General features: G+C 43.4%; 1 protein-coding gene and 1 long non-coding RNA gene across 2 annotated transcripts; one reads left to right on the top strand and one right to left on the bottom strand.

The window, feature by feature from the left end:
* The first annotated feature begins 22,380 nt into the window (after positions 1-22,380).
* Positions 22,381-23,238, top strand: LOC119267830. The gene has a single exon (XM_037549267.1). The coding sequence runs from the start codon at positions 22,478-22,480 to the stop codon at positions 23,000-23,002; it is 525 nt and encodes a 174-aa protein (XP_037405164.1). The 5' UTR covers positions 22,381-22,477; the 3' UTR covers positions 23,003-23,238.
* A 1,048-nt stretch (positions 23,239-24,286) lies between these two features.
* Positions 24,287-25,208, bottom strand: LOC119267831. Its single transcript, XR_005132707.1, has 3 exons — positions 24,830-25,208; positions 24,557-24,731; positions 24,287-24,455 (listed from the first exon to the last, which is right to left on the bottom strand). It is a non-coding gene; the product is annotated as an uncharacterized LOC119267831 (long non-coding RNA).
* Between the last annotated feature and the right edge of the window lie 620 nt (positions 25,209-25,828).

Raw genomic sequence — 25,828 nt, forward strand, 5'->3', positions numbered from 1 at the left:
AGACAATAGGTGAATCTTCTTTATGCCAAATTGATAATTCAAGGCATTGTCCATTATCTAGTTGTGGAGAAGTGTAAACCTTTACTGTAGGTATATGTTCAACCTTAATTGGTATCCACTGAAAAATTTGGGTATTACTCCTATAAAGGTTGCTGGAGTACCCACCAGAACTATCATCGATATTTGAGTTAGTCGAGAGGCTTGGTATCTGTTTGGTGTTTATCTTTTGGCACATGCACCTAGATTTTCCTTCAAATCCCACATTCAAGAGCCATTGCAATTCTACCATAGAAATATGAATTTAATTATGAACATGAAAAATAGCACATAATTTTATTATTATTGTCTAGGGTATATTTCAAACAAATATTGGCATAATCATCCGGCCTTGCAGGCACACATGCCGCATTCAAGCATTTGTTAAGGTGTACCAGAAGATTAAAGATCGGACATCCCATCAACAGTTGAAGGGAGATCTCATTGATCTTTAGTGGCAGCTAGCTGGGAGGTCGTGTGTTTAAAGTTCTTCAAAGTTCATTTTTTAGTTGAACAAGTTATTTGATCAGATTATTTGTACTTGATTGTTTGTTGCATTTGGATTGTTTATTATATTCGAATTAATGGTTTGTAACAATATTTGTTGACTTATTGAGTTCTTTGATCTAAATTGTTATAAATGGGATAGAAAGAAGAAAACAGAAAAGAAAATAATGGCGACTTTGTGTTTGCGCACAACCTCTACAATCTTCAAAAGATTATGGAGCGCTCTTTAATATCATGAAGGCTGCCAGCCAGTATAACATATTTTCTAAAGTTGCTCTCAGAAATGAAAACAATATGTTTGTGTGTTTGTTTTAAACTAGTAAGCTTGCACGTGCAATGCACGTCTCATTCGAGTTCAAAATTTGAATATGAAAATCTTTAAATTTTGATCCACACATAGCTACTTTTAGTTCCACCAATGATTCGTAGCACCTTCCATATACTATGCCAGATTAAATCATGTTAGGATCCAGTACTTTGCAAATTACAAACTTACCTAATGAAAGCTTATATTGAGATTAAACCCATTCACATAAATTTCTCTCCTGATGAGTCAATGCATACCTATTTAATTTCAGGTCTACATCAAAGGCAACCTACCCCACACATATGAGCTCTCAAAATTCTGCATTTCACTGTTATCTATCACATCGCAATATTTGTTCCGCATTTACAGTACAATGTAAACACCATGAAGAAAGAGATAAATGCCAAGGCAACAATTATTTGTATCTTGCATGGCTTGGCTCGTTACAGGCCTACTTCCTTTCTGCTCGAGTTCATGGGTGCTAAGTCAACCAATTCATCAATCAAAACCTGCATTTTCATGTGCTTCCACAAAATGCAGCTCGAGAGATCTCCACGATAGGATGAAACATGGATCGCACAACTGCATTTTTACACAAGGCAAAGGTAAGAAATTATTAAGATGGAACTTAATTAGGCATTTCGAACCAAATCAAACCTAGTGTTGTACATTCTTACTGTCGTCAGGGCAATGAGTATAGTTTCAGAGCTGAAGGTTGGTGCAATATTTCACAAATTAAGAGACATCTGATAGAAACTTGATGCATGTTGGTATATACCAAACCCTTTTGGCATATACCACAATAGGTTCTGAATTATATAATTTATTTATTGAATCAAAGTTACACAAGGTATTACCGTTGTTTTCGTTCTGGATAAAAATAAAGGACTCCAATAAGAACTGAATTTACCAACTTGTAGTTATCATCGAGTTATCTAAGAACAACCATATTGAAAAAGCCTCACCATATATACAACGCTAGGACAAATATATGCTTGCCTAAACCACAATTATGTTGCTGCCTAAAATTATGCAATGCATACTTCTATGTTTCGTATTATGTAGACTGGAACTTAGCGGTGATTATTAAGGGCTACCGAAAAAGGAAAAGATAAAAATTAAAAGTATGCATTGAAAATATAAGCGAGCCCTTACTCTACAACCAGGGGGGTACTCAAAGCATTGGCAATAGTTTCGTTACAGGATTTAAAAACTTCAAGATATAAAATAAGCATCAATTCTGCCCTGATCTGTAAAAGCATTTGACATCAGCCTACTTGGTCGTACCATTCATTAATCAACTATGCATAAGCACCACTACGGAAATTAGATAAGAAATAAGGCTGCAAAAGCAAAACATCTTTTCATCAAGCAATCCTTTCAAGGGAATAGGAGAAGCAAAACAACTGATGCAGTTAGTTCGTACGTAGAATTTTTTAATGTATGAATGCATAACTGAACCTTATTGTGTTACCGCCATATGATGCCAAAAAATTGTAGCTACAGCCAGAAACCATCTGCAAATTTCAGGTTACAAACAAACATAAATTCTGATGCATTTAAAAAACCTTAGACCAAAGACAACCCACTCACAACTTTGGCTCTATGCTTGTGGACTGTGGCAGGCTACCAAGCACTACAACACCTCCTAGCGTCGCGACATGCCTTATCAGATTTTGGTTTGGAGTGAATTTGCTTGGTGGTGCAGTTCTCTGTTGTAATATTCTTCGCCATTGGATGGACAAACACCACCTCGGATTATGATTGATGAAGCGGTCATTTAACACCACAATATCCCAAAGTAGCAGGGATATTCTTAAGCTTATGTACAAGATTTGCAAATAAATTCTATAACCCATCTAGATTGTCTGATAAGAAGTATTGATTACAGATTGTCGGTTGTATATCTCAAACTGAATTCATAAGTTAAATACTTGCGGCAAACTACCCAGAAAGACTCTTACCTCAATAACAATTGCTTCCAAATAAATTACTCTGTTGTTACAGAAACTCACAGATGGCAACCAGAACGATGTATCAAGGGGGTTTTATGTGTCTAGAAACAATAAATCTCTTTGCAGGCATACAGAGTACATGCCACGAGGTCACTATCCCCTCCCTGCTCCCCTCGCCTACCTCTTTAACCTAATTTCATCGACCTATATAAAGAACTTACAGAAAAGGAGTACCAAACAAACATCTAAGCTCACACTGGAAAAGTGGAAAGCTTGACCCTATCATCCTATGTGATGTGCGGTACAGAGAAAACCAAGTCATTAGAGGCAATTGCTCTTTATTACACTACTGTACACACTAAGTTTCTCTACTTCTTCAGGTTGTAAGTTCTTTCGAAAATACAATTCAATCATAATTCTATTAAATGTAGTAATGTTCAAGATAAAATATCAATTAGAGATGCGCCAATTTCCTCATTCAGAAAGTGATGAAAGGAAGTCATTTTAATTTTGAAGTTACATATCAAAAACTGTCTTGCAAAATTAGCAGGATACATATATTAATATTTAATACATGTCACATCCTTATTCAAGATAGTAATTGTATAAGAGCATTAAAGGAATAGCAATTGTATAGGAGAACATCTAACAATAAAACTTAATGTATTTCTTGATTCAACTTTATGCAAAAGTTAAGGAACCAGTAAGAGCAAAGTCTTGATTTAAGAGAAAAATTAAGTCGATAACATCAGGATTGCACCACTGTTTGAAAAAGGTCACAAGCTTTGCACTTGTAGCATCTCTTCTTCAACTATGTAGTCTTGACCTTTTAGCTGCAGCCTCTTGTTGTTGGCATTCCTCCCTTTGCTTCTTCCGTTGCGTCTTCATATATGTATCCACAATGCCTTTTTGTCCTCCTTCTCTCCCTACAAGAAAATATATCACCGTGATTTAATCAGAATCATGTGCCATTTGAGAAAAAAAATTGATTTGCAGTTAACTTATAGCCAACAAATCATCACTTAGCCCAACCAACCACTGCAATCGTACCATAAGCATAAGAAAAATGAAAATACAGAATATTAGGAAGCCCATCTCGCAGGGTGGTCGTTATTGGCGTCGAGAATAATTATGTGAATTGCATCGCAGGGAATTAACTCGAGTGAAGTCATAGAGGTCGAGCATAATCCATATCACCCTTCTACAAGATGTGGTGTACGGGTCTGTCAGCACAAGATCAAACCGACCGAGGCAAGTCTACTCAAGGGAAAGGAAACTTGCTGAGCATGAAGCATCAACACAAGGAAGTAGATGTAACTGTTGACTTTTTTACATAGCCGTCATATCAATGATGCAAAATTGACTACCCGATCCCGTAGGTTGAAACGTTCAGCAAGATTTCATTGGTTGTAAGTACCATGATCTGAAAGTTTACAAAATTCAGCAATATTACACAGATTGAAATGGTAGGCTATTCATCTGCAAAATTAGCAGAGGAGGATATAGTAGAGGAGTTGCTAACGCGGCATGGAGGTCGGAGTGGTGAGAGCTGGCTGGAACAAAAAAATAGATCAAACAAGATATACAGTGCACCTAATCTCAAACCATAGAAAAAAGATCAAGCAACTACGGGCTAGAAGTTAAACAAAAAAATCTGATATGTAATCAGTAGTATTTCATCTACTCACTGCAATATTGGGGTGCAAAAGGTTCTTGAGGAGCTGTAATTCTTCCTTGAATTATCTTATATGCGCCTAATTGTAGAAACAGAAGCCACAAATCATTACCTCATATGAAGAAAAATCTCAACAACTAAATTTGTAACCAGATCGGTTGGGGAAGTGGTACTCACTTGGGCTTTCTCCCGGGTCGTGTTGGTGCTTCCAATCAAAGCTGGAACAAAAAATCAAACAAAGGAGAGAGACTTAGTGTAATGAATGACTTCAAGTCTGTAGAAAGTGCAAACCAGATCACCAAATTGCAAAAGCCTAGCAGTTGCTTTACTGCGAGGAGCTCGCCAGTGTCCAGATTCATCCCGAGGTAGGCATGCCCCAACCCACCAGAGCCAATCATCTCACCCCTCCGACCACCATGCGACGGGACGGCGAAGGGCGCGGCGGCTCCCGCGGCGGACGGAGCAGGAGGAATGGCTGGGTGGCGAAGGGCGCGGCAGCTCCCGTGGCGAACGGAGCAGGAGGAACGGCGGGGCGGCGGCACGGCGGCTCCCGCGGCTGCGGAGGAACGGCGGGGCGGCGAACGGTGCGGGAGGATCGGCGTGCGGAGGCCCGCCCATGCTGTGGCGTCCGTTGGGAGGGGGAGGGGGAGGAGGGTTGGCGAGAGGTCGTGGAGGCGTGCGTTGGCAGCAGTTTTTTTTAAACGGCGGAAGGAGGGTTAGCGATCGATGCATTGTCAGTAGCTTAATGCGTGGTTTGTTTGACATTCAACACCTCCTTTATTAATTAGCTACAATAGTAGCATCAGAAACAATCAGGGGGATAACCGCCCCCGGGGCTGTATCCAGCCAAACACCAGGAGGATTGAATTTAACTACTCTAGCTAACTCATGAGCTACTTTATTGTTATCTCTACAGCAGTATTCAAAGATGATATGAGTAAAATTTAAGGACATAAAAAACAGTCATCAAAGATGGCACTGGCAACCGAAGAAGAACTCCCTTCTTTAAGCGCGTTGATGACCTCAAGACTATCCGAATTTAACTCGATCTTGTTGCATCCAGCGGCACGGGCTAGATTCAAGCCAAACCTTACTGCAATTGCTTCTGCGGTAATTGCATCATAGCATATGTTCAGTTTTTCATTGGCCGATGACACGAAATTACCATTGTGGTCTCTAATGATAGCCCCCACAGATCCCTCCAGCGAATCATGGTCGAACCCGGCATCCACATTCAACTTGACGTACCCATTCCTCGGCCTCATCCAGCCACCCTGTCGGATCTTTGGTTTTGGAGAATAAGCATTAATATAGTTAGCAGCAAGTGATCTCACCGCTACACTGATTTGTGAAGCATTAAGCTTTACTCCTCCGTGTGTTAGCTTTCTTCTTTCCCACCACAAAAACCAGCAGCAAGTGGCAATTGTTTCTCTAAATTTGGGGAGTCCCAACACATGGATATGATTATCCGGAAGATTGAGAAGGAACTCTAAAGTTACTTCCCTAGATCTGTCCAAAACCAGGGCTTTAGTGGTTACCTCGTGCAATCCAAGCAGCTTCCAAACCTCGGTGGCGACTGGGCACTCAAACAACAAGTGTCGAATGGTCTCAGGGCCTAGGTTGCAAGAAGGACAATGGGCTTTTATCTTGATATGTCTATCCGCCAATAACGCCCGGCATGGAATAGCGCTGTGGATCACTCTCCAAACAAAAATTTTAATTTTTGCAGGACAATTCAGCCCCCAAAGAGATTTCCAAGTGGGTTTAGGCGCTGATGAGCTACAGCCAGCCTGCAGATGGTGACCAAACTGGGCCTCCCAAACAGCATGATATGCAGATCTTACTGAGAAACCCCCTGTCTTTGTCAAGCTCCATGCCAAGAAGTCTGACATTTCATATATAGGCAGTGGGATAGCAAGTATTCTCTGGGCATCAACATGACAAAAAGTTTGGTACACAAGCTGCCTATCCCACTCCCCCGATGCAGGATCAATTAGCTCAGATACACGGGATAACAAGTGGTTACCTCTAGTGGAGATAACTTTTTTAGATGGTGATTGTGGGATCCAGCAATCTTCCCAAATTTTAATTTTTTGTCCATCGCCCACTCTCCAGATTATGTCGTGCTTCAAGGTGTCCACTCCTGCCATTATACTTTGCCATGTGTAGGAGGCCTTCTTCCTCAACCCCACATTCATAAGATCGTCATTTGGGTAATACTTTGCTTTGAGAATCTTTGCACATAGTGACTCAGGATCATCAATAAGCCTCCATGCTTGTTTTGCCAGTAGAGCCAGATTGAAGTAGTGAATGTCTCGAAAACCCATACCTCCTCTGCTCTTCGGTATGCACATCTTCCACCAAGCAAACCAGTGCATTCTCTTGTGTGACGCATCATCACCCCACCAAAAACGTGATATCGCATCTGTGATTCCTTTGCAAATTTTTTTAGGAATTTTGAAGACCGACATCGCATAAGATGGTATGGCTTGTGCAACAGACTTAATAAGCACTTCCTTACCTCCAGAAGACAGGCACTTTTCTTTCCATCCAGTAAGTCTCAAGATTAAACGATCAATCAAATATTGGAAGCTGTCGCTTTTATCCAAACCCAGGGTAGCAGGCAAACCCAAATACTTATCATTGATGGCCTCTGTCATTATATTAAGTGTGCCACAAACCTGAGCCTTCATGTTAACATCTGTGCTAGGACTGAAGAAAATGCTCGATTTATCTACACTTACTAGCTGACCTGAGGCACCACAGTATAAGTCTAGTAGTGATTTCAAACAAGCGGCATTTTGTACATTAGCTTTCATGAGAATTAATGAATCATCAGGAAATAAGAGGTTGGTGACCAACGGTGCATCACGACAAACCTTAACTCCCACTAACTTGTTGGGGAACGTAGCATAAATTCAAAATTTCCCTACGTGTCACCAAGATCTATCTATGGAGAGACTAGCAACGAGGGGAAGGAGAGTGCATCTACATACCCTTGTAGATCGCTACGCGGAAGCGTTCAAGAGAACGGGGTTGATGGAGTCGTACTCGTCGTGATTCAAATCACCGATGATCAAGTGCCGAACGCACGGCACCTCCGCGTTCAACACACGTACAGCCCGGTGACGTCTCCCACGCCTTGATCCAGCAAGGAGAGAGGGAGAGGTTGAGGAAGACTCCATCCAGCAGCAGCACAACGGCGTGGTGGTGATGGAGGAGCGTGGCAATCCTGCAGGGCTTCGCCAAGCACCACAGAAGAGGAGGGAGAGAGATGTAGGGCTGCACCAACGAGAGATCAAATCGCGTGTTATGGGCAGCCCTATGCCTCACTATATATAGGGAAGATGGAGGAGGGTGCGCCCCCTCTAGGGTTCCCACCCCTAGGGGGGGCGGCAGCCCTAGATGGCAAAGGGGGTGGCAGCCAAGAGGGGAGAGGGGAGGGAGGCGCAGCTAGATGGGCCCTAAGGCCCATCCCCTTTTAGGGTTTGCCCCCTTCCCACCTCTTAGGCGCCATGGGCCCTTGTGGGAGGCGCACCAGCCCACTAAGGGGCTGGTCCCTCACCACTCTTGGCCCATACAAGCCTCCGGGGTTGGTGTCCCCACTTGGTGGACCCCCGGGACCCTCCCGGTGGTCCCGGTACGTTACCGATAAACCCCGAAACTCTTCCGGTGACCAAAACAGGACTTCCCATATATAAATCTTTACCTCCGGACCATTCCGGAACTCCTCATGACGTCCGGGATCTCATCCGGGACTCCGAACAACATTCGGTAACCACATACAAACTTCCTTTATAACCCTAGCGTCATCGAACCTTAAGTGTGTAGACCCTACGGGTTCGGGAGACATGTAGACATGACCGAGACGTTCTCCGGTCAATAACCAACAGCGGGATCTGGATACCCATGTTGGCTCCCACATGCTCCACGATGATCTCATCGAATGAACCACGATGTCAAGGACTTAATCAATCTCGTATACAATTCCCTTTGTCTAGCGGTATTGTACTTGCCCGAGATTCGATCCTCGGTATCCCGATACCTTGTTCAATCTCGTTACCGGCAAGTCTCTTTACTCGTTCCATAACACATCATCCCGTGATCAACTCCTTGATCACATTGTGCACATTATGATGATGTCCTACCGAGTGGGCCCAGAGATACCTCTCCGTTTACACGGAGTGACAAATCCCAGTCTCGATTCGTGCCAACCCAACAGACACTTTCGGAGATACCTGTAGTGCACCTTTAGTCACCCAGTTACATTTTGACGTTTGATACACCCAAAGCACTCCTACGGTATCCGGGAGTTGCACAATCTCATGGTCTAAGGAAATGATACTTGACATTAGAAAAGCTTTAGCATACGAACTACACGATCTAGTGCTATGCTTAGGATTGGGTCTTGTCCATCACATCATTCTCCTAATGATGTGATCCCGTTATCAATGACATCCAATGTCCATGGTCAGGAAACCGTAACCATCTATTGATCAACGAGCTAGTCAAGTAGAGGCTTACTAGGGACATGGTGTTGTCTATGTATCCACACATGTATCTGAGTTTCCTATCAATACAATTATAGCATGGATAATAAACAATTATCATGAACAAGGAAATATAATAATAATCAATTTATTATTGCCTCTAGGGCATATTTCCAATAGTCTCCCACTTGCACTAGAGTCAATAATCTAGTTCACATCGCCATGTGATTAACACTCACAGGTCACATCGCCATGTGACTAACACCCAAGAGTTTACTAGAGTCAGTAGTCTAGCTCACATCACTATGTGATTAACACTCAATGAGTTCTATGTTTGATCATGTTGCTTGTGAGAGAGGTTTTAGTCAACGGGTCTGAACCTTTCAGATCCGTGTGTGCTTTACAAATCTCTATGTCATCTCCTAGATGTAGCTACCACGTTCTATTTGGAGCTATTCCAAATAACTGTTCTATTTGGAGCTATTCTAAATTGTTGCTCCATTATACGTATCCGGTATCTCTACTCAGAGCTATCCGGATAGGTGTTAAGCTTGCATCGACGTAACTCTTTATGACGAACTCTTTTACCACCTCCAAAATCGAGAAAATTCCTTAGTCCACTAGTTACTAAGGATAACTTTGACCGTTGTCATGTGATCCATTCTTGGATCACTCTTGTACCCCTTGACTGACTCATGGCAAGGCACACTTCAGGTGCGGTACACAGCATAGCATACTGTAGAGCCTATGTCTTAAGCATAGGGGACGACCTTCGTCCTTTCTCTCTATTCTGCCGTGGTCGAGCTTTAAGTCTTAACTTCATACCTTACAACTCAGGCAAGAACTCCTTCTTTGACTGATCCATCTTGAACACCTTCAAGATCATGTCAACGTATGTGCTCATTTGAAAGTACTATTAAGCGTTTTGATCTATCCTTATAGATCTTGATGCTCAATGTTCAAGTAGCTTAATCCAGGTTTTCCATTGAAAACACTTTCCAAATAACCCTATATGCTTTCCAGAAATTCTACGTCATTTCCGATCAATAATATATTAAAACATATACTCATCAGAAATTCTATAGTGCTCCCACTCACTTCTTTGGAAATACAAGTTTCTCATAAACTTTGTATAAACCCAAAATCTTTGATCATCTCATCAAAGTGTACATTCCAACTCCGAGATGCTCACTCCAGTCCTCAGAAGGATTGCTGGAGCTTTGCATCCTTATTAGCATCTTTTCAGGATTGACAAAACCTTTCAGTTGTATCACATACAACCTTTCCTCAAGAAAATCGTCGAGGAAACAATGTTTTGACATCCTATCTGCAAGATTTCATAAATAATGCAGTGACTGCTAATATAATTCCAACAGACTCTTAGCATCGCTACGAGTGAGAAAATCTCACCGTAGTCAACTCCTTGAACTTGTCAGAAAACATCTTAACGACAAGTCGAGCTTTCTTAATGGTGACATTTACCATCATTGTCCGTCTTCCTTTTAAAATCCATCTACACTCAACAGCCTTACGACCATCAAGTAGTTCTTCCAAAGTCTACACTTTGTTTTCATACATGGATCCTCTCTCGGATTATATGGCCTCAAGCCATTTATCGGAATCCAGGCCCACCATCACTTTTCCATAGCTCGTAGGTTCATTGTTGTCTAGCAACATGACTTCCAAGACAGGATTACGTACCACTCTGAAGTAGTACGCATCCTTGTCATCCCACGAGGTTTGGGAGTGACTTGATCCGAAGTCTCATGATCAATATCATAAGCTTCCACTTCAATTGGTGTAGGTGCCACAGGAACAACTCTTTGTGCCCTGCTATACACTAGTTGAAGTGACGGTTCAATAACCTCATCAAGTCTCCACCATCCTCCCACTCAATTCTTTCGAGAGAAATTTTTCCTCGAGAAAGGACCCGATTCTAGAAACAATCCTTTATTGCTTTCGGATCTGAGACAGGAGGTATACCCAACTGTTTTTGGGTTGTCCTATGAAGATGCATTTGTCCGCTTTGGGTTCGAGCTTATCGGCCTGAAACTTTTCCACATAAGTGTCGCAGCCCCAAACTTTTAAGAAATGACAGCTTAGGTTTCTCTAAACCATAGTTCATACGGTGTCATTTCATCGGAATTACGTGGTGCCCTATTTAAAGTGAATGTGGTTGTCTCTAATGCTTAAACCATAAACTATTGTGGTAATTCGATAAGAGACATCATGGTATGCATCATATCCAATAGGGTGCAGTTATGATGTTCGGACACACCATCACACTATGGTGTTCCAGGCTGTATTAGTTGTGAAACGATTTCCACAATGTCTTAATTTTGTGCCAAACTCGTAATTCAGATATTCATCTCTATGATCATATCATAGATCTTTTATCCTCTTGTCACGACGATCTTTCAACTTCACACTGAAATTACTTGACCTTTCAATAATTCAGACTCGTGATTCATCAAGTAAATGTACTCAACATCTACTCAAATCATCTGTGAAGAAAGAACATAACGATATCCACTACATGCCTCAGCACTCATTGGACTGCACACATCAAAATGTATTACTTCCAACAATTTGCTTTCCAGTTCCATTTTACTGAAACTGAGGCTTTCAGTCATCTTGCCCATGTGGTATGATTTGCATGCCTCAAGTGATTCAAAATCAAGTGAGTCCAAACAGTCCATTTGCATGGAGTTTCTTCATGCATACACACCAATAGACATGGTTCGCATGTCTCAAACTTTTCAAAAATGAGTGAGTCCAAAGATCCATCAACATGGAGCTTCTTCGTGCGTTTTATACCGATATGACTTACGTGGCTGTGCCACAAGTAGGTGGTACTATCATTACTATCTTTTGGCATGAACATGTGTATCACTACGATCGAGATTCAATAAACCATTCATTTTAGGTGTAAGACCATTGAAGGTATTATTCAAATAAACAGAGTAACCATTATTCTCCTTAAATGAATAACCGTATTGCGATAGACATAATCCAATCATGTCTATGCTCAACACAAACACCAATCTCGATGGTAGAAGGAGCGTACGATATTTGATTATATCAACATTGGAAACACTTCCAACACATATCATCAGCTCACCTTTAGCTAGTCTCCGTTGATTCCGTAGCTTTTATTTCGAGTTACTAACACTTAGCAACCGAACCGGTATCTAATACCCTAGTGCTACTAGGAGTACTAGTAAAGTACACATCAACACAATGTATATCCAATATACTTCTATCGACCTTGCCAGCCTTCTAATCTACCAAGTATCTAGGGTAATTCTGCTCCAGTGGTTGTTCCCCTTATTACAAAAGCACTTAGTCTCGGGTTTGGGTTCAACCTTGGGTTTCTTCACTAGAGCAGCAGTTGAATTGCCGTGTCATGAAGTATCCCTTCTTGCCCTTGCCCTTCTTGAAACTAGTGGTTTCACTAACCATCAACAATTGATGCTCCTTCTTGATTTCTACTTTCGCGGTGTCAAACATCGCGAATATCTCAAGGATCATCATATATGTCCCTGATACATTATAGTTCATCACGAAGCTCTAGCAGCTTGGTGGTAATGACTTCGGAGAAACATCACTATCTTATCTGGAAGATCAACTCCCACTTGATTCAAATGATTGTTGTACTCAGACAATCTGAGCACAAGCTCAACAATTGAGCTTTTCTCCCTTAGTTTGCAGGCTAAGAAAATCGTCGGAGGTCTTATACCTCTTGACGTGGGCACGAGCCTGAAATCCCAATTTCAGCCCTCAAAACATCTCATATGTTTCGCGACGTTTCAAAACGTCTTCGGTGCCTCAATTCTAAACCGTTTAACTGAACTATCACGTAGTTATCAAAATGTGTATGTCAGATGTTCGCAACATCCATAGACGACGTTCGAGGTTCAGCACACTAAGCGGTGCATTAAGGACATAAGCCTTCTATGAAGCAATGAGGACAATCCTCAGTTTACGAACCTAGACCGCACAATTGCTACTATCAACTTTCAACCAATTTTTTTCTCTAGGAACATATCTAAACAGTAGAACTAAAGCGCGAGCTACGACATAATTTGCAAAATCCTTTTGACTATGTTCAGGATAATTAAGTTCATCTTATGAACTCCCACTCAGATAGACATCCCTCTAGTCATCTAAGTGATTACATGATCCGAGTCAACTAGGTCGTGTCCGATCATCACGTGAGACGGACTAGTCAACATCGGTGAACATCTTCATGTTGATCGTATCTGCCATACGACTCATGCTCGACCTTTCGGTCTTCTGTGTTCCGAGGCCATGTCTGTACATGCTAGGCTCGTCAAGTTAACCTAAGTGTTTTGCATGTGTTCCGAGGCCATGTCTGTACATGCTAGGCTCGTCAACACCCGTTGTATATGAACGTATGAATCTAACACCCGATCATCACGTGGTGCTTCGAAACTACGAACTGTTGCAACGGTGCACAGTTAGGGGGAACGCTTTCTTGAAATTTTCATGAGGGATCATCTTATTTACTACCGTCATTCTAAGCAAATAAGATGTATAAACATGATAAACATCACATGTAATCAAATAGTGACATGATATGGCCAATATCATATTGCTCCTTTTGATCTCCATCTTCGGGGCTCCATGATCATCATCGTCACCGGCATGACACCATGATCTTCATCATCATGATCTCCAACATCGTGTCTCCATGAAGTTGTCACGTCATCTATTACTTCTACTACTACAGCTAACGGTTAGCAATAAAGTAAAGTAATTACATGACGTTTATGTTGACACGCAGGTCATAAATAAATTAAGACAACTCCTACGGCTCCTGCCGGTTGTCATACTCATCGACATGCAGGTCGTGATTCCTATTACAAGAACATGATCAATCTCATACATCACATATATCATTCATCACATCCTTTTGGCCATATCACATCACATAGCATACCCTGCAAAAACAAGTTAGACGTCCTCTAATTGTTGTTTGCATGTTTTACGTGGCTGCTGTCGGTTTCTAGCAAGAACGTTTCTTACCTACGCAAAAACCACAACGTGATATGCCAATTGCTATTTACCCTTCATAAGGACCCTTTTCATCGAATCCGATCCGACTAAAGTGGGAGAGACAGACACCCGCCAGCCACCTAATGCAACTAGTGCATGTCAGTCGGTGGAACCGGTCTCACGTAAGCATACGTGTAAGGTTGGTCCGGGCCGCTTCATCCCACGATGCCGCCGAATCAAGATAAGACTAGTAACGGCAAGCATATTGACCAAAATCAACGCCCACAACTACTTTGTGTTCTACTCGTGCATAGAATCTACGCAATAGACCTAGCTCTGAAACCACTGTTGGGGAACGTAGCATAAATTCAAAATTTTCCTACGTGTCACCAAGATCTATCTATGGAGAGACTAGCAACGAGGGGAAGGAGAGTGCATCTACATACCCTTGTAGATTGCTAAGCGGAAGCGTTCAAGAGAACGGGGTTGATGGAGTCATACTCGTCGTGATTCAAATCACCGATGATCAAGTGCCGAACGCACGGCACCTCCGCGTTCAACACACGTACAGCCCGGTGACGTCTCCCACACCTTGATCCAGCAAGGAGAGAGGGAGAGGTTGAGGAAGACTCCATCCAGCAGCATCACAACGGCGTGGTGGTGATGGAGGAGCGTGGCAATCCTGCAGGGCTTCGCCAAGCACCACAGAAGAGGAGGGAGAGAGATGCAGGGCTGCACCAACGAGAGATCAAATCGCGTGTTATGGGCAGCCCTATGCCTCACTATATATAGGGAAGATGGAGGAGGGTGCGCCCCCTCTAGGGTTCCCACCCCTAGGGGGGCGGCAGCCCTAGATGGCAAAGGGGGTGGCGGCCAAGAGGGGAGAGGGGAGGGAGGCGCAGCTAGATGGGCCCTAAGGCCCATCCCCTTTTAGGGTTTGCCCCCTTCCCACCTCTTAGGCGCCATGGGCCCTTGTGGGAGGCGCACCAGCCCACTAAGGGGCTGGTCCCTCACCACTCTTGGCCCATACAAGCCTCCAGGGTTGGTGGCCCCACTTGGTGGACCCCCGGGACCCTCCCGGTGGTCCCGATACGTTACCGATAAACCCCGAAACTCTTCCGGTGACCAAAACAGGACTTCCCATATATAAATCTTTACCTCCGGACCATTCCGGAACTCCTCGTGACGTCCAGGATCTCATCCGGGACTCCGAACAACATTCGGTAACCACATACAAACTTCCTTTATAACCCTAGCGTCATCGAACCTTAAGTGTGTAGACCCTACGGGTTCGGGAGACATGTAGACATGACCGAGACGTTCTCCGGTCAATAACCAACAGCGGGATCTAGATACCCATGTTGGCTCCCACATGCTCCACGATGATCTCATCGGATGAACCACGATGTCAAGGACTTAATCAATCCCGTATACAATTCCCTTTGTCTAGCGGTATTGTACTTGCCCGAGATTCGATCGTTGGTATCCCGATACCTTGTTCAATCTCGTTACCGGCAAGTCTCTTTACTCATTCCGTAACACATCATCCCGTGATCAACTCCTTGATCACATTGTGCACATTATGATGATGTCCTACCGAGTGGGCCCAGAGATACCTCTCCGTTTACACGGAGTGACAAATCCCAGTCTCGATTCGTGCCAACCCAACAGACACTTTCGGAGATACCTGTAATGCACCTTTATAGTCACCCAGTTACGTTGTGACGTTTGATACACCCAAAGCACTCCTACGGTATCCGGGAGTTGCACAATCTCATGGTCTAAGGAAATGATACTTGACATTAGAAAAGCTTTAGCATACGAACTACACGATCTAGTGCTATGCTTAGGATTGGGTCTTGTCCATCACATCATTCTCCTAATGATGTGATCCCGTTATCAATGACATCCAATGTCCATGGTCAGGAAACCGTAACCATCTATTGATCAACGAGCTAGTCAACTAGAGGCTTACTAGGGACATGGTGTTGTCTATGTATCCACACATGTATCTGAGTTTCCTATCAATACAATTATAGCATGGATAATAAACGATTATCATGAACAAGGAAATATAATAATAATCAATTTATTATTGCCTCTAGGGCATATTTCCAACATAACTCTCCTGATTGCTCTGCATGATTTAACAAGGTTGTAAGTCCCTCTGTACATAGCAGGAATAAATATGGTGACAAGGGATCTCCCTGTCGAAGTCCACGAGAAGGTTTGATCGTTTCCGATTCAACTGAATTATATCTCACTTTGTACTCCACCGAAGACACACATGCCATTATCATTCTGACCCAATCAGGTTTGAAACCCAGTTTCAGCAAGATTGCTTCCAAGAACACCCACTCAACACGGTCATAGGCCTTGTGCATATCTAGTTTTACCGCACACCAGCCCTCCTTGCCCGCTCTTCTCTGTTTAATAGCATGGAGACTTTCATATGCAATCAGAACATTATCGGTAATAAGCCTCCCTGGGACAAAGGCACTTTGTGTAGGACTTATAATTTCTAGAAGTACATTTTTTAGCCTAGCAGCAATCATCTTAGAGATAGTTTTGTAGACCACATTGCATAAGCTTATAGGTCTAAACTGTGAGACTTTCTCAGGTGTATTTACCTTAGGAATCATTACAATGATAGTGTCATTCCAACCACGTGGCACCTCATGAGAGTTGACTGCATTTAACACCTCCATGACTAGATCGTCCCCAAGCATTGGCCAGAATCTTTTGTAAAAGACTGCATGTAAACCATCCGGCCCTGGTGCTTTAAAATCACCAATGGAGAAAAGTGCCTTCCTAACCTCCTCAGCCGTGTAAGGTGCCATAAGAGCATCATTCATAGGATCTGTTACTCTTCGTTCCACTAAAGACAACACATTATGGTCTGGATTTTGAACCTGCGAAGTGAATAGCTCAGTGAAGTATCCGGATATAATGGTCTTTATATCATCATCATTTTCTTTCCACACTCCTGTATCGTCTAGTAGTTTTTTAATGTAGTTCCTTTTCTTTCGCGCTGCTGCTGCTCTGTGAAAGAAAGTTGTGTTCCGGTCGCCATGAAGTAGCCAGTTAGCGCGCCCACGCTGGAGCCATATCATCTCCTCCCGATCCAACAAGTTCTCAACAAGAACCTGAAGCTCTTTCATCTTTTGCCGCGCTTCAAAAGTATTAGGACCACGCCTTAGTTTCTCTATTTCCTTCTTAAGCTTGTTTATTCTCTTCTTTGGGCTCTTGAGTGTCTCTCGATCCCATTCAAGCAAGTCAGTGAGAACTGCGTTAGTTCGGACAGAAAGCGGGGGACCTAGCCCTGCCAATTTGGCCCGTTCCCACGCTGAACTAATGATCTCGTTTACTGTCTCTTCGTTCATCCAGCGCGCTTCAAACATACGGTTGCGCTTCTGCTGTAGACCCATCATTGGTTTATAATATTCAGTGTCAAGGAGAATCGGCCTGTGATCTGAATGTATATGATGCTCATGTACCAAGCCTGCATACGGAAATTTTCTTGCCCATAACTCGTTGCATAAGGCCCTATCGAGCCTCTCTCTAATAGGCCCCCGACTCCAAGTGAACAAGTCTCCTATCACCATGACCTCTTGCAAGCCACAATCATCAATACAATCTCTGAACTCTTGCATGTAGTGTTGAGGCCGAAAATTACCTCCTTCTTTCTCACTTGTAGTGATTATTTCATTAAATTCGCCAAGCACTAACCAAGGCCCCGCATTGTTATTATGAAGATCACGCAAACATGTCCACGAGAGGTGCTTCCTTTCCCAAATTGGTTCCCCATAGAACCCAGTTAGCCGCCATGATGGATTGTCACCATCCATCACTATGTCGTCAATAAAATTGTCGGAAGAATAATTCAAGATCACTTCATTAACTGAATTATAAAAGAGCACAAGTCCACCAGAACGGCCATCACTGCCCACCAAGTGAAAGAAATCAAAACCTAGCTTAACCCTCAATCCTACTGCCTTATCCTTATTTAAATGTGATTCTGATAAAAAAATTACATCCGCTTTCACACGCTCTTGGAGCTCCAAGAGCTCTCGAACTGCCGTAGACGAAAGCATTCCATGACAGTTCCATGCCAAGGTTTTCATTGCTTCCGGCGATCCCCCTGTTCGGAGGTCGCCGATGTAATATCAGATTTTTTTGTAACTGCCTCTCCATCTGTTCCTTTTAGCTTCTTCCTGTTCAGGCTTTTTTGCGGCGTGCCCCCGTCAACCAAGGCCTCTTCTTCTCTTCCCTCAAAATGCTGAGCAATCACAACTGTATTACCCATCGGAATTAGCTCCGTACTCTGATCCAGAGGATCATTCGTCAGGCCCCTCGATGTCGAGTCATGAGCAGCCCTCTTCCTCAACCCAAGGGAGTCTTCATGCTGTTGGTCAGTCATCAACGATGACGTCCCTATAATGGCTGCTTGGTCCATTTGGGCATTAAACCTCCAGCTTCTATTGTGATCATAATTTGACAGTATACCTTCGCCCAAAACAGGGGCCTCAGGTTGATTCACCACGTTCTCATGTTCTGTGTCCCTTGGGTTTTGTCCACGACCACCGAAATTATTTTCCCTCCTCCCACGGCCTCGGCCTCGACCACCTGACATTTCAGGCACCTCACCACGATTAGCAGCACCAGGTCTACCTCCTCTAGCCCCTCTTCTAGAAGCAAGAATGAACGGACCCCACTCAAATTTTGTGGTATCATGCTCTCCTGATCCACACTCTTCATACCAGAGTCCCATCATACCGCACTCATAACAAAAGGTTGGTAGTTTCTCAAACTTCACACTGTAAGGTTCAGTTACACCCGCCTTGGCAAATCTGACTACTCTTGTTAATTTTTTGCTTACATCCAGCCTTACTCTGACTCTTATAAACTCGCCAACAAAACCATTAGGGAGCGTAACCTGGACCTCTTGTACTTCGCCAATGCGACTCGCTAGGTTTTCCAGAAAGCTTTTGTTTTTCAGAACTCCATCTGGCAGTTTGTGAATTTGTGCCCAGGTTTCCAACCGATCAAGTTTTACCTTTTCTGGCTTGGAGAAACCATCATACTCAGCAAGAATTAAAGCATGACCTTTGAAATCCCAGGGGCCCTGATGCATGGCCTTGTTCCAATCACCCAAGCAGTTGAATTGGATAGAGTAGAGGTTAGGATTTATCCTCCTCCAAATTACTTCATTTGCTGGATTCCATGCCGCACGCATGTCACCAATGAGAGCGCTCTGACTAAACGATTTGGTCGTCAGAAGACGTCCAATCGCAAGCCACTTTGGTCTGACTTCCTCTGTATCAATCTCATCTTCCCAAACCAAATCATCAAGTTCATCCTCCTACAGGGTTAGGCGATCTAGTAGATCGGTGGTACTATCAACTCCCGGACCCTTGGGCGCTTCTTCATCCACCTGACTAGCCATGCCTCCCAGCGAACTAGCAGAACAACCAACGAAGACTCTTCTGTAACCCTAGCAACACCCTGCTCCCCACCAAGGCCGGGTAGGCGAACCAGTCGCCCCCTGGTTCAGCCCAAGCAAGAGGGAAGGGTGTAGCGTAGGGGAGAAGGGAAAGAGATCGGCTTTCGCCGGAAGAAACGATACTCACGGCGCAGATCGCCGGAGGACTGGAAAACCCTAGGCCGCCGCCGAGGGGACCGATTTGCAGCTTTCTTTCAGTTTTGCGTCAAGAAAACCCTAATGCGTGGTTTGTTTGCGTTAAACATCAGAGGATTAAGTATCATTAGATCTTGTTGATGGATGAATTTGATTGTTTGGTTCTCCGTTCTCTCTTTCTTTTATGGGGATAGTAGATTATGTGCGAAAAGTAAAAAAAGTAACAAAAATAGTAACTGGCCAACGTTCCCTAGAAGAGCGACCCTGGCAAATGCCCTCACCCCCCATTACATGGGTCTGGACACAAGGGTGTTGCCACGTTGAATGGCCGAAGGCGTTCGTTGTTTGTTGTTTCCTGATAAACTCTCATTTTTCTTTTTCTTTATTCAAAATGTGCAACGCGTGTGGAGGATGTTTCAAACTCGCGACCTCTTGCGAGAGAGTGAGCCTTTTCACTAGGCGGAAGAGGGGAGTTGTGAACATTTGTGTTAAAACTGATATTTATATATAACTTGACATTTTCAAGGCTTTATTGTTTTTTAATTTGTCAGAAAACCCTGTCTTTTTAACTTTTCACATGGTGGTTTTATTATTAATCGGATGACATTTTTATTATAAGAGGATGCCATTTTTTATTATAAGGGGATGACAACTTTGTTATTAAATAGATGACATTTTTAATTATCAAGAGGATGACATTTTTATTTTTAATGGCTTGTTAATAATAAGAGCATGACATTTTATTAATAATATGATGACATTTTTATTATTACAATGATGTCATTTTTATCATTAAGATAACATCATGTTTAATAGTAAGAGGATTGTATTTCTATTCTTAAGAGGTGGCATTCTATTTTTAATGGCGTAGCAGTTTTATTACTAAGTGCATGGCATTTTTTAACAATAGGATGCCATTTTTATCAATAACTAGATGATGCCCCGCACATTGTTGCGGGAATGTTTGCAATATTTCAATGAGATTTTGATTATATGAAACATGAATTCTAGAAACAATAGTTTTTGAAAGTATATAAGAATTAAATGTAAATAGCATAATAAAATGAAATTTTACATGCATGCATGTTGTAGTGGATTTTTAATATGCATAGTTGCATGTTGAGGTGGGCCTTTCTTTATGCATGTTGACTGATGAGGTGGCATGCTTGCATGTTGAGAAAAACATATTAGTGGGGGCTAGCTATTTAGATATAGAAGATAGGATGGTATTTTTATTATTGAGAGGATGACATTTTTTATTATAAAGAGAATGATACTTTAATTGTTGAGAGGGAGGCATTTTTTTAATGGCATGATAATTCGTTTTGGGGCTAATCCAGATAAAAAAATTATCTAGAGGATCGTAAATTTATAAAGTAGCAGCACAAATTATTTATATATATATATATATATATATATATATATATATATATATATATATATATATATATCATGGCATTTCCAAATTTATGTTTTTTCGTATTTTTTGTGATGGACTTCTACTCTATTCATCATGCCATGGCAGTACAAAGAACACAGAAATAAAACAATTATAATCATGTGCATAGACCATCTGGTGACGACTAGAAGCACTATAACAAGCCGAAGGCACGCCCGCCGTCATCACCTCTCCCTCACCAGAGTCGGGCCAAACTTATTATAGTAGACACAGTCGGGAAGTTATTGTGCTAAGGCCCCATAGGACCAGCGCAACTGGACAACAATCATTGTCGATGAAGAGAAGTATAGATCAAAACGATCTAATCTGTAGACACGCGAACAAAGACAAACGAAGACTTTTTTCAAACAGATCCGTCGAAGATCAGTAGTGATCGAATCCTGCGAGATCTGCCGGAGACACACCTCCACACACCCTCTGATGATGCTAGACGCATCATCGGAATGGGGGCTAGCCAGGGAGAAATTTATTCCATCTTCAGAGAGCCGTCATCGCCTTGTCTTCTCAAATAGGACACAGATCCTAAACAAACTCATAAAAATATTTAAAAACGGAGCAAGATTCCTCCCACCTGCATGGGCCATGGTCCACCGCGCCGCCATGGCCCCGGGGCCATCGAAGACATGCGACGCATGTGGGAGGCGGCCGTAAGCCTTTTCTTGTAGATGAGGTGACAGCTACGTGAGGCGGCGATTATCTCGCTGGCATAAGTAGGTCTAGCTGGACGTATTGTTCTATGACATTCTTTATCTAGAGGATGGCAGTTTTAAAGTTCAACATTGCAATTTCATTTTGTAGTTTATACGTCTTTTTTTAAGTAATACACATTGTGTATTTATAAAATTAGAGAGATGGCAGTTTTTATAAAGTAGCATGTTCATTTTTCTTCATGAATTAGATCATGGCAATTAGGGTCTTGTTGATGACATTTACAAAAAAGTTAAATGGACCTAAGCCCATGATATTAGGGAAGGAATGAACAGCGAACCACCTCCTCAGCTGACATGCCCCTATTAGCTTCCAAAAAGTAATTAAAAGGCAAACCGCGGATAGATTTGCGCAGCATGTTTTGCTCAAAAACCAAAGATCCTACTATTCCCAGCGTCCACCGCTCGTCGTGTGTTAAAAATGGTAAGCTTGGGCATACCGACGAACGGGCCACATTAAAGTGGCTTGGCCACCACTTGACCGGAGGCTGACCGCCATTTCCGTTGTGGTTTCATGCAGCGAGCCCCCGCCACCCGTGTCACGTATTTACCCCCCTCCCTCCTCCGTGCAGCAAAACCCCAGCCCTCCCCGTCGGCCACTTCCATCCTATACAGGCAGCCGCACCACGCTCGCACGTACTCACGTACGTCGGCACCAAGCAGCCATAAGTAAATAAACCAGCCATGGGGCGATCAACCCACGCGCTGCTCCTCCTAGTCGTCGCCGTCGCAGCGGCGACCTGCTCCTCGGCTGCGGCCCAGGTGCCACCCGAGGTGGCCGCAGTCTGCAAGACCACCCCGTTCGCGGATCTGTGCAGCGCCACGGCCGGGAAGCAGGCGGGGCACTACACCACCATGGACGCGGTGGCGGTGTTGAACATGCAGGTGGACGCCTTCGCGAAGCGCACGTCGGCGGCGAAGGAGCACGTGACCCAGATGTCCGCCGAGGCGAGCCCCGCGGCCAAGAAGGCGCTGGAGTTGTGCGATAGCCTCTACTCGGACGTGGAGGACAACCTCGGTGCGGCACGTCGTGCCTTAGGCTTCAAGGACGCCACAACCGTCCGAGCCATGATGAGCATGGCGGCCCAGGACATGCAGAACTGCGACGAGGAGTTTAGGAAAGTCGGTGAGAAGAACCCCATGGACCGCTTCGACCAGTCGCTCCTACAGATATCTGAGAACTGCCGCGCCCTCTCCAACATGATCTAATCTCATATAGGTCACATCTCATCTCATGGATCGGACACGCGCGTAGACGGATCGATCGGTCGACCTGACCTTGATTGCCGCTGCCGTTAACGCTGCACACATTGTTGATTTCACGTGTTTTTCTACTATTTTTTTATGTTCGTCTCATCTTGTTTACTGGTGAGATGTGTATATTACCCGGTCTTGGGAAGGGGAGGTGAATTGAAATTTGTTTCTAAATTCTGATACCGCTGCTATTTTCGTGCATTTATGGATCTTTTTCTTCTTCTTTTTTGGATAAAAGGGGCCACATAGCTCTCATTTTTATTATGAGAATAGGAGTCTGGATACAACAAAATGCAACACCACACTATTTTCCTAGACATGATGCATCACCCCACCTAACTAATGAACAACCTACATCCTAGACATACTAGCTAAGTGTCCGTGCGTTGCCACGGATTAACAAATATATATATACAAAGAGAAAATTCATGTGACATGAGAGTCAAAGGTCATTTCTATGGGATGATATCTCATGGTCATGATCTAGTAGATACATACATCTCGTCATTGTCTTTCTTCCACACTCCATGTCTGAGCTACCACGCGACATTCGACTTCCTTCTCCCACCATGCATGCTTTTATCTCCTATTTCTCCTACCTTTACCTTACACGACAGTACCAAGTTTCTTGTCCAACTATCATAATCTTCTCCGGTAGGGCACCCCCTTAGATTATTACTGACTTGTACATGTTGCAAATAAGATCAACGAAAATGGATACTAAATTTCTGATGAGAAATGAGAATTCAGGGCAATATCTTCCCAAGACAATAATAATTCCAAGACAATCTTTTTATACCTTCTGTCAACATTGGGACACACATTCCACACAATAAACATGCAATGATGTTGATACTTGATTAATTGTCATTATATGTCTACAGTAAAGATAACTTTACTCAAAACCGCCTATCTTAGCCAAATCAACAAATCTCTCTCATTAATGCAATTTTCTTTAGAAAACAAATAATAGATTCTTTCCTATCTTAGCCAAATCAACGGATCTCTTTCATTAATGCAATTTGCTTTAGCAAACAAATAATAGATTCTTTCCTACCTTAGCCAAATCAACGGATCTCTCCCATTAATGCAATTTGCTTTAGCAAACAAATAATAGATTCTTTCCTACCTTAGCCAAATCAATGGATCTCTCCCCGGTTCGCTGGGCGCGTTTCGGTGGGTGGGCGTGGGGGTGGGGGTAATTTGATGGAAATAAACCGGTTGAAAATAAACCGGTTGAAAATAAACGGATCCTATCTCACTCTTCACTTTCTTTACAATAAACTTCAGAATAGCAATCTTGGCGAGTGATCTCGACGGGGTTCAATCGGCGTGGCGCACCGCTGATTCTTCCAGGAGTGGGTGCTGAGAGGAAGGATCCCAAACCTCCATTGTCAATCGGCCAGAGCTGCATCGTCCTTTGGATCAGAGCGTGGACGGGATCAAGACGGTAGGGTTTGAGGAATTTGTAGGACATGAGGGTTTATGATTGGCAGCACGAGAACTCACCCATATCTTGGCAGACGGCAGGCCCGAGGTGCGGTCGTGTTCATGCTTCGGGAGCTGCCACATGCTGTCCTCGCCGCCATCAGCGACACCACCGCCATCGCCTGTTGCCACCACTTCAGCGCCACGAGCGTGGGACCGAGGGACGAAGGGAAGGGAAGGAAGTGAATTGACGTACCTATGTTTGGTATATATCACACGAGGAATCAAAACTGGATGCACGTGAAAGCATAGAGATGGGAGAGGAGGACAGAGGAAGGGAAGAGCAAGAGGAACCTGAGGATGTGCGATGAAGGAGCGATGCCAAAACATCACAAAGGGGGACCCATAGCTCGTCACGTAGCGCGGCCGCCTCATTGCCGGCTGCCACCCCGCGCTACCGCCTCCGTGCGCAGGTTCCGTTCGTGGAGCGTGAGGAGCGCATGACCTGCCTTCACCGCGGCCTGGTCCTCCCCACTATCGTGAAGCTCGCCCGCATCGCCGCCCCAATTGCTTAGGATGACGGATGAAGATCCTGCAACAGCGACGTGGGTGAGGGATGCAGCCGACGATGGAGGGATGATTTTCGTGGCTAAACCCTCCCTATCAAAATAACTACTTAAAAAAGGCAAAGATCGATGCATTAGGAAAATTAGGATTTGGAATTGATTGGCATAAAACAAAATTTTATTAATTGATAACGTGCTATCGGTACATGCCCGTTTATAACGTGTCTAGTTAGGAAACTTTGGAAAAGTTAGGAAAGTTTTTATTGTGAGGGTAAAAAAATCAATGTGAGGAGATATGGTGGTGGGATATGAGACGAAAATAAACCAGACGAAAATAAACCAGACGAAATATAACCAGACGAAAATAAATCGTGGACGCAATCCTACCAACTGCTCCATTAGGAGTAGAGATAACCACATTTATTTGATGCCAAACCATCCACTACTATGGAGAGAGACCATACTTTTAACATCTTTTACAATTTGCACATCGGCCAAAGCAAAAGCAAGTCTATAACCTGAACGCACTACAGAGCCGCTCAATTTTCAGGTAGAGACAAAACCCAGCCTTTGAGCAGAAGGATTCCATCCATACGCTCTTCCGTAGACTTCGTTTGCTACCCGAGATAGCCTCTTGGAAACCTCCCTAAGCATTTTTGCACTCCTTTTCTTTGCAGAGTTGCTTATGAATCCAATAAAGAACACATGGGTAAATGTTACATCGATAGATTTTGAAAAGAAAACACGTTGAAAACAGAATTTGTTCCTTGTTTTCCAAATTTTCCAG

Source organism: Triticum dicoccoides, chromosome 3A (assembly GCF_002162155.2).
Source record: "Triticum dicoccoides isolate Atlit2015 ecotype Zavitan chromosome 3A, WEW_v2.0, whole genome shotgun sequence".
NCBI lineage: Eukaryota > Viridiplantae > Streptophyta > Magnoliopsida > Poales > Poaceae > Triticum > Triticum dicoccoides.

What these genes read in the sequence shown, in the direction of transcription:
- LOC119267830 (XM_037549267.1), top strand. Translation starts at nt 22,478, where the DNA reads ATGGGGCGATCAACCCACGCGCTGCTCCTCCTAGTCGTCGCCGTCGCA.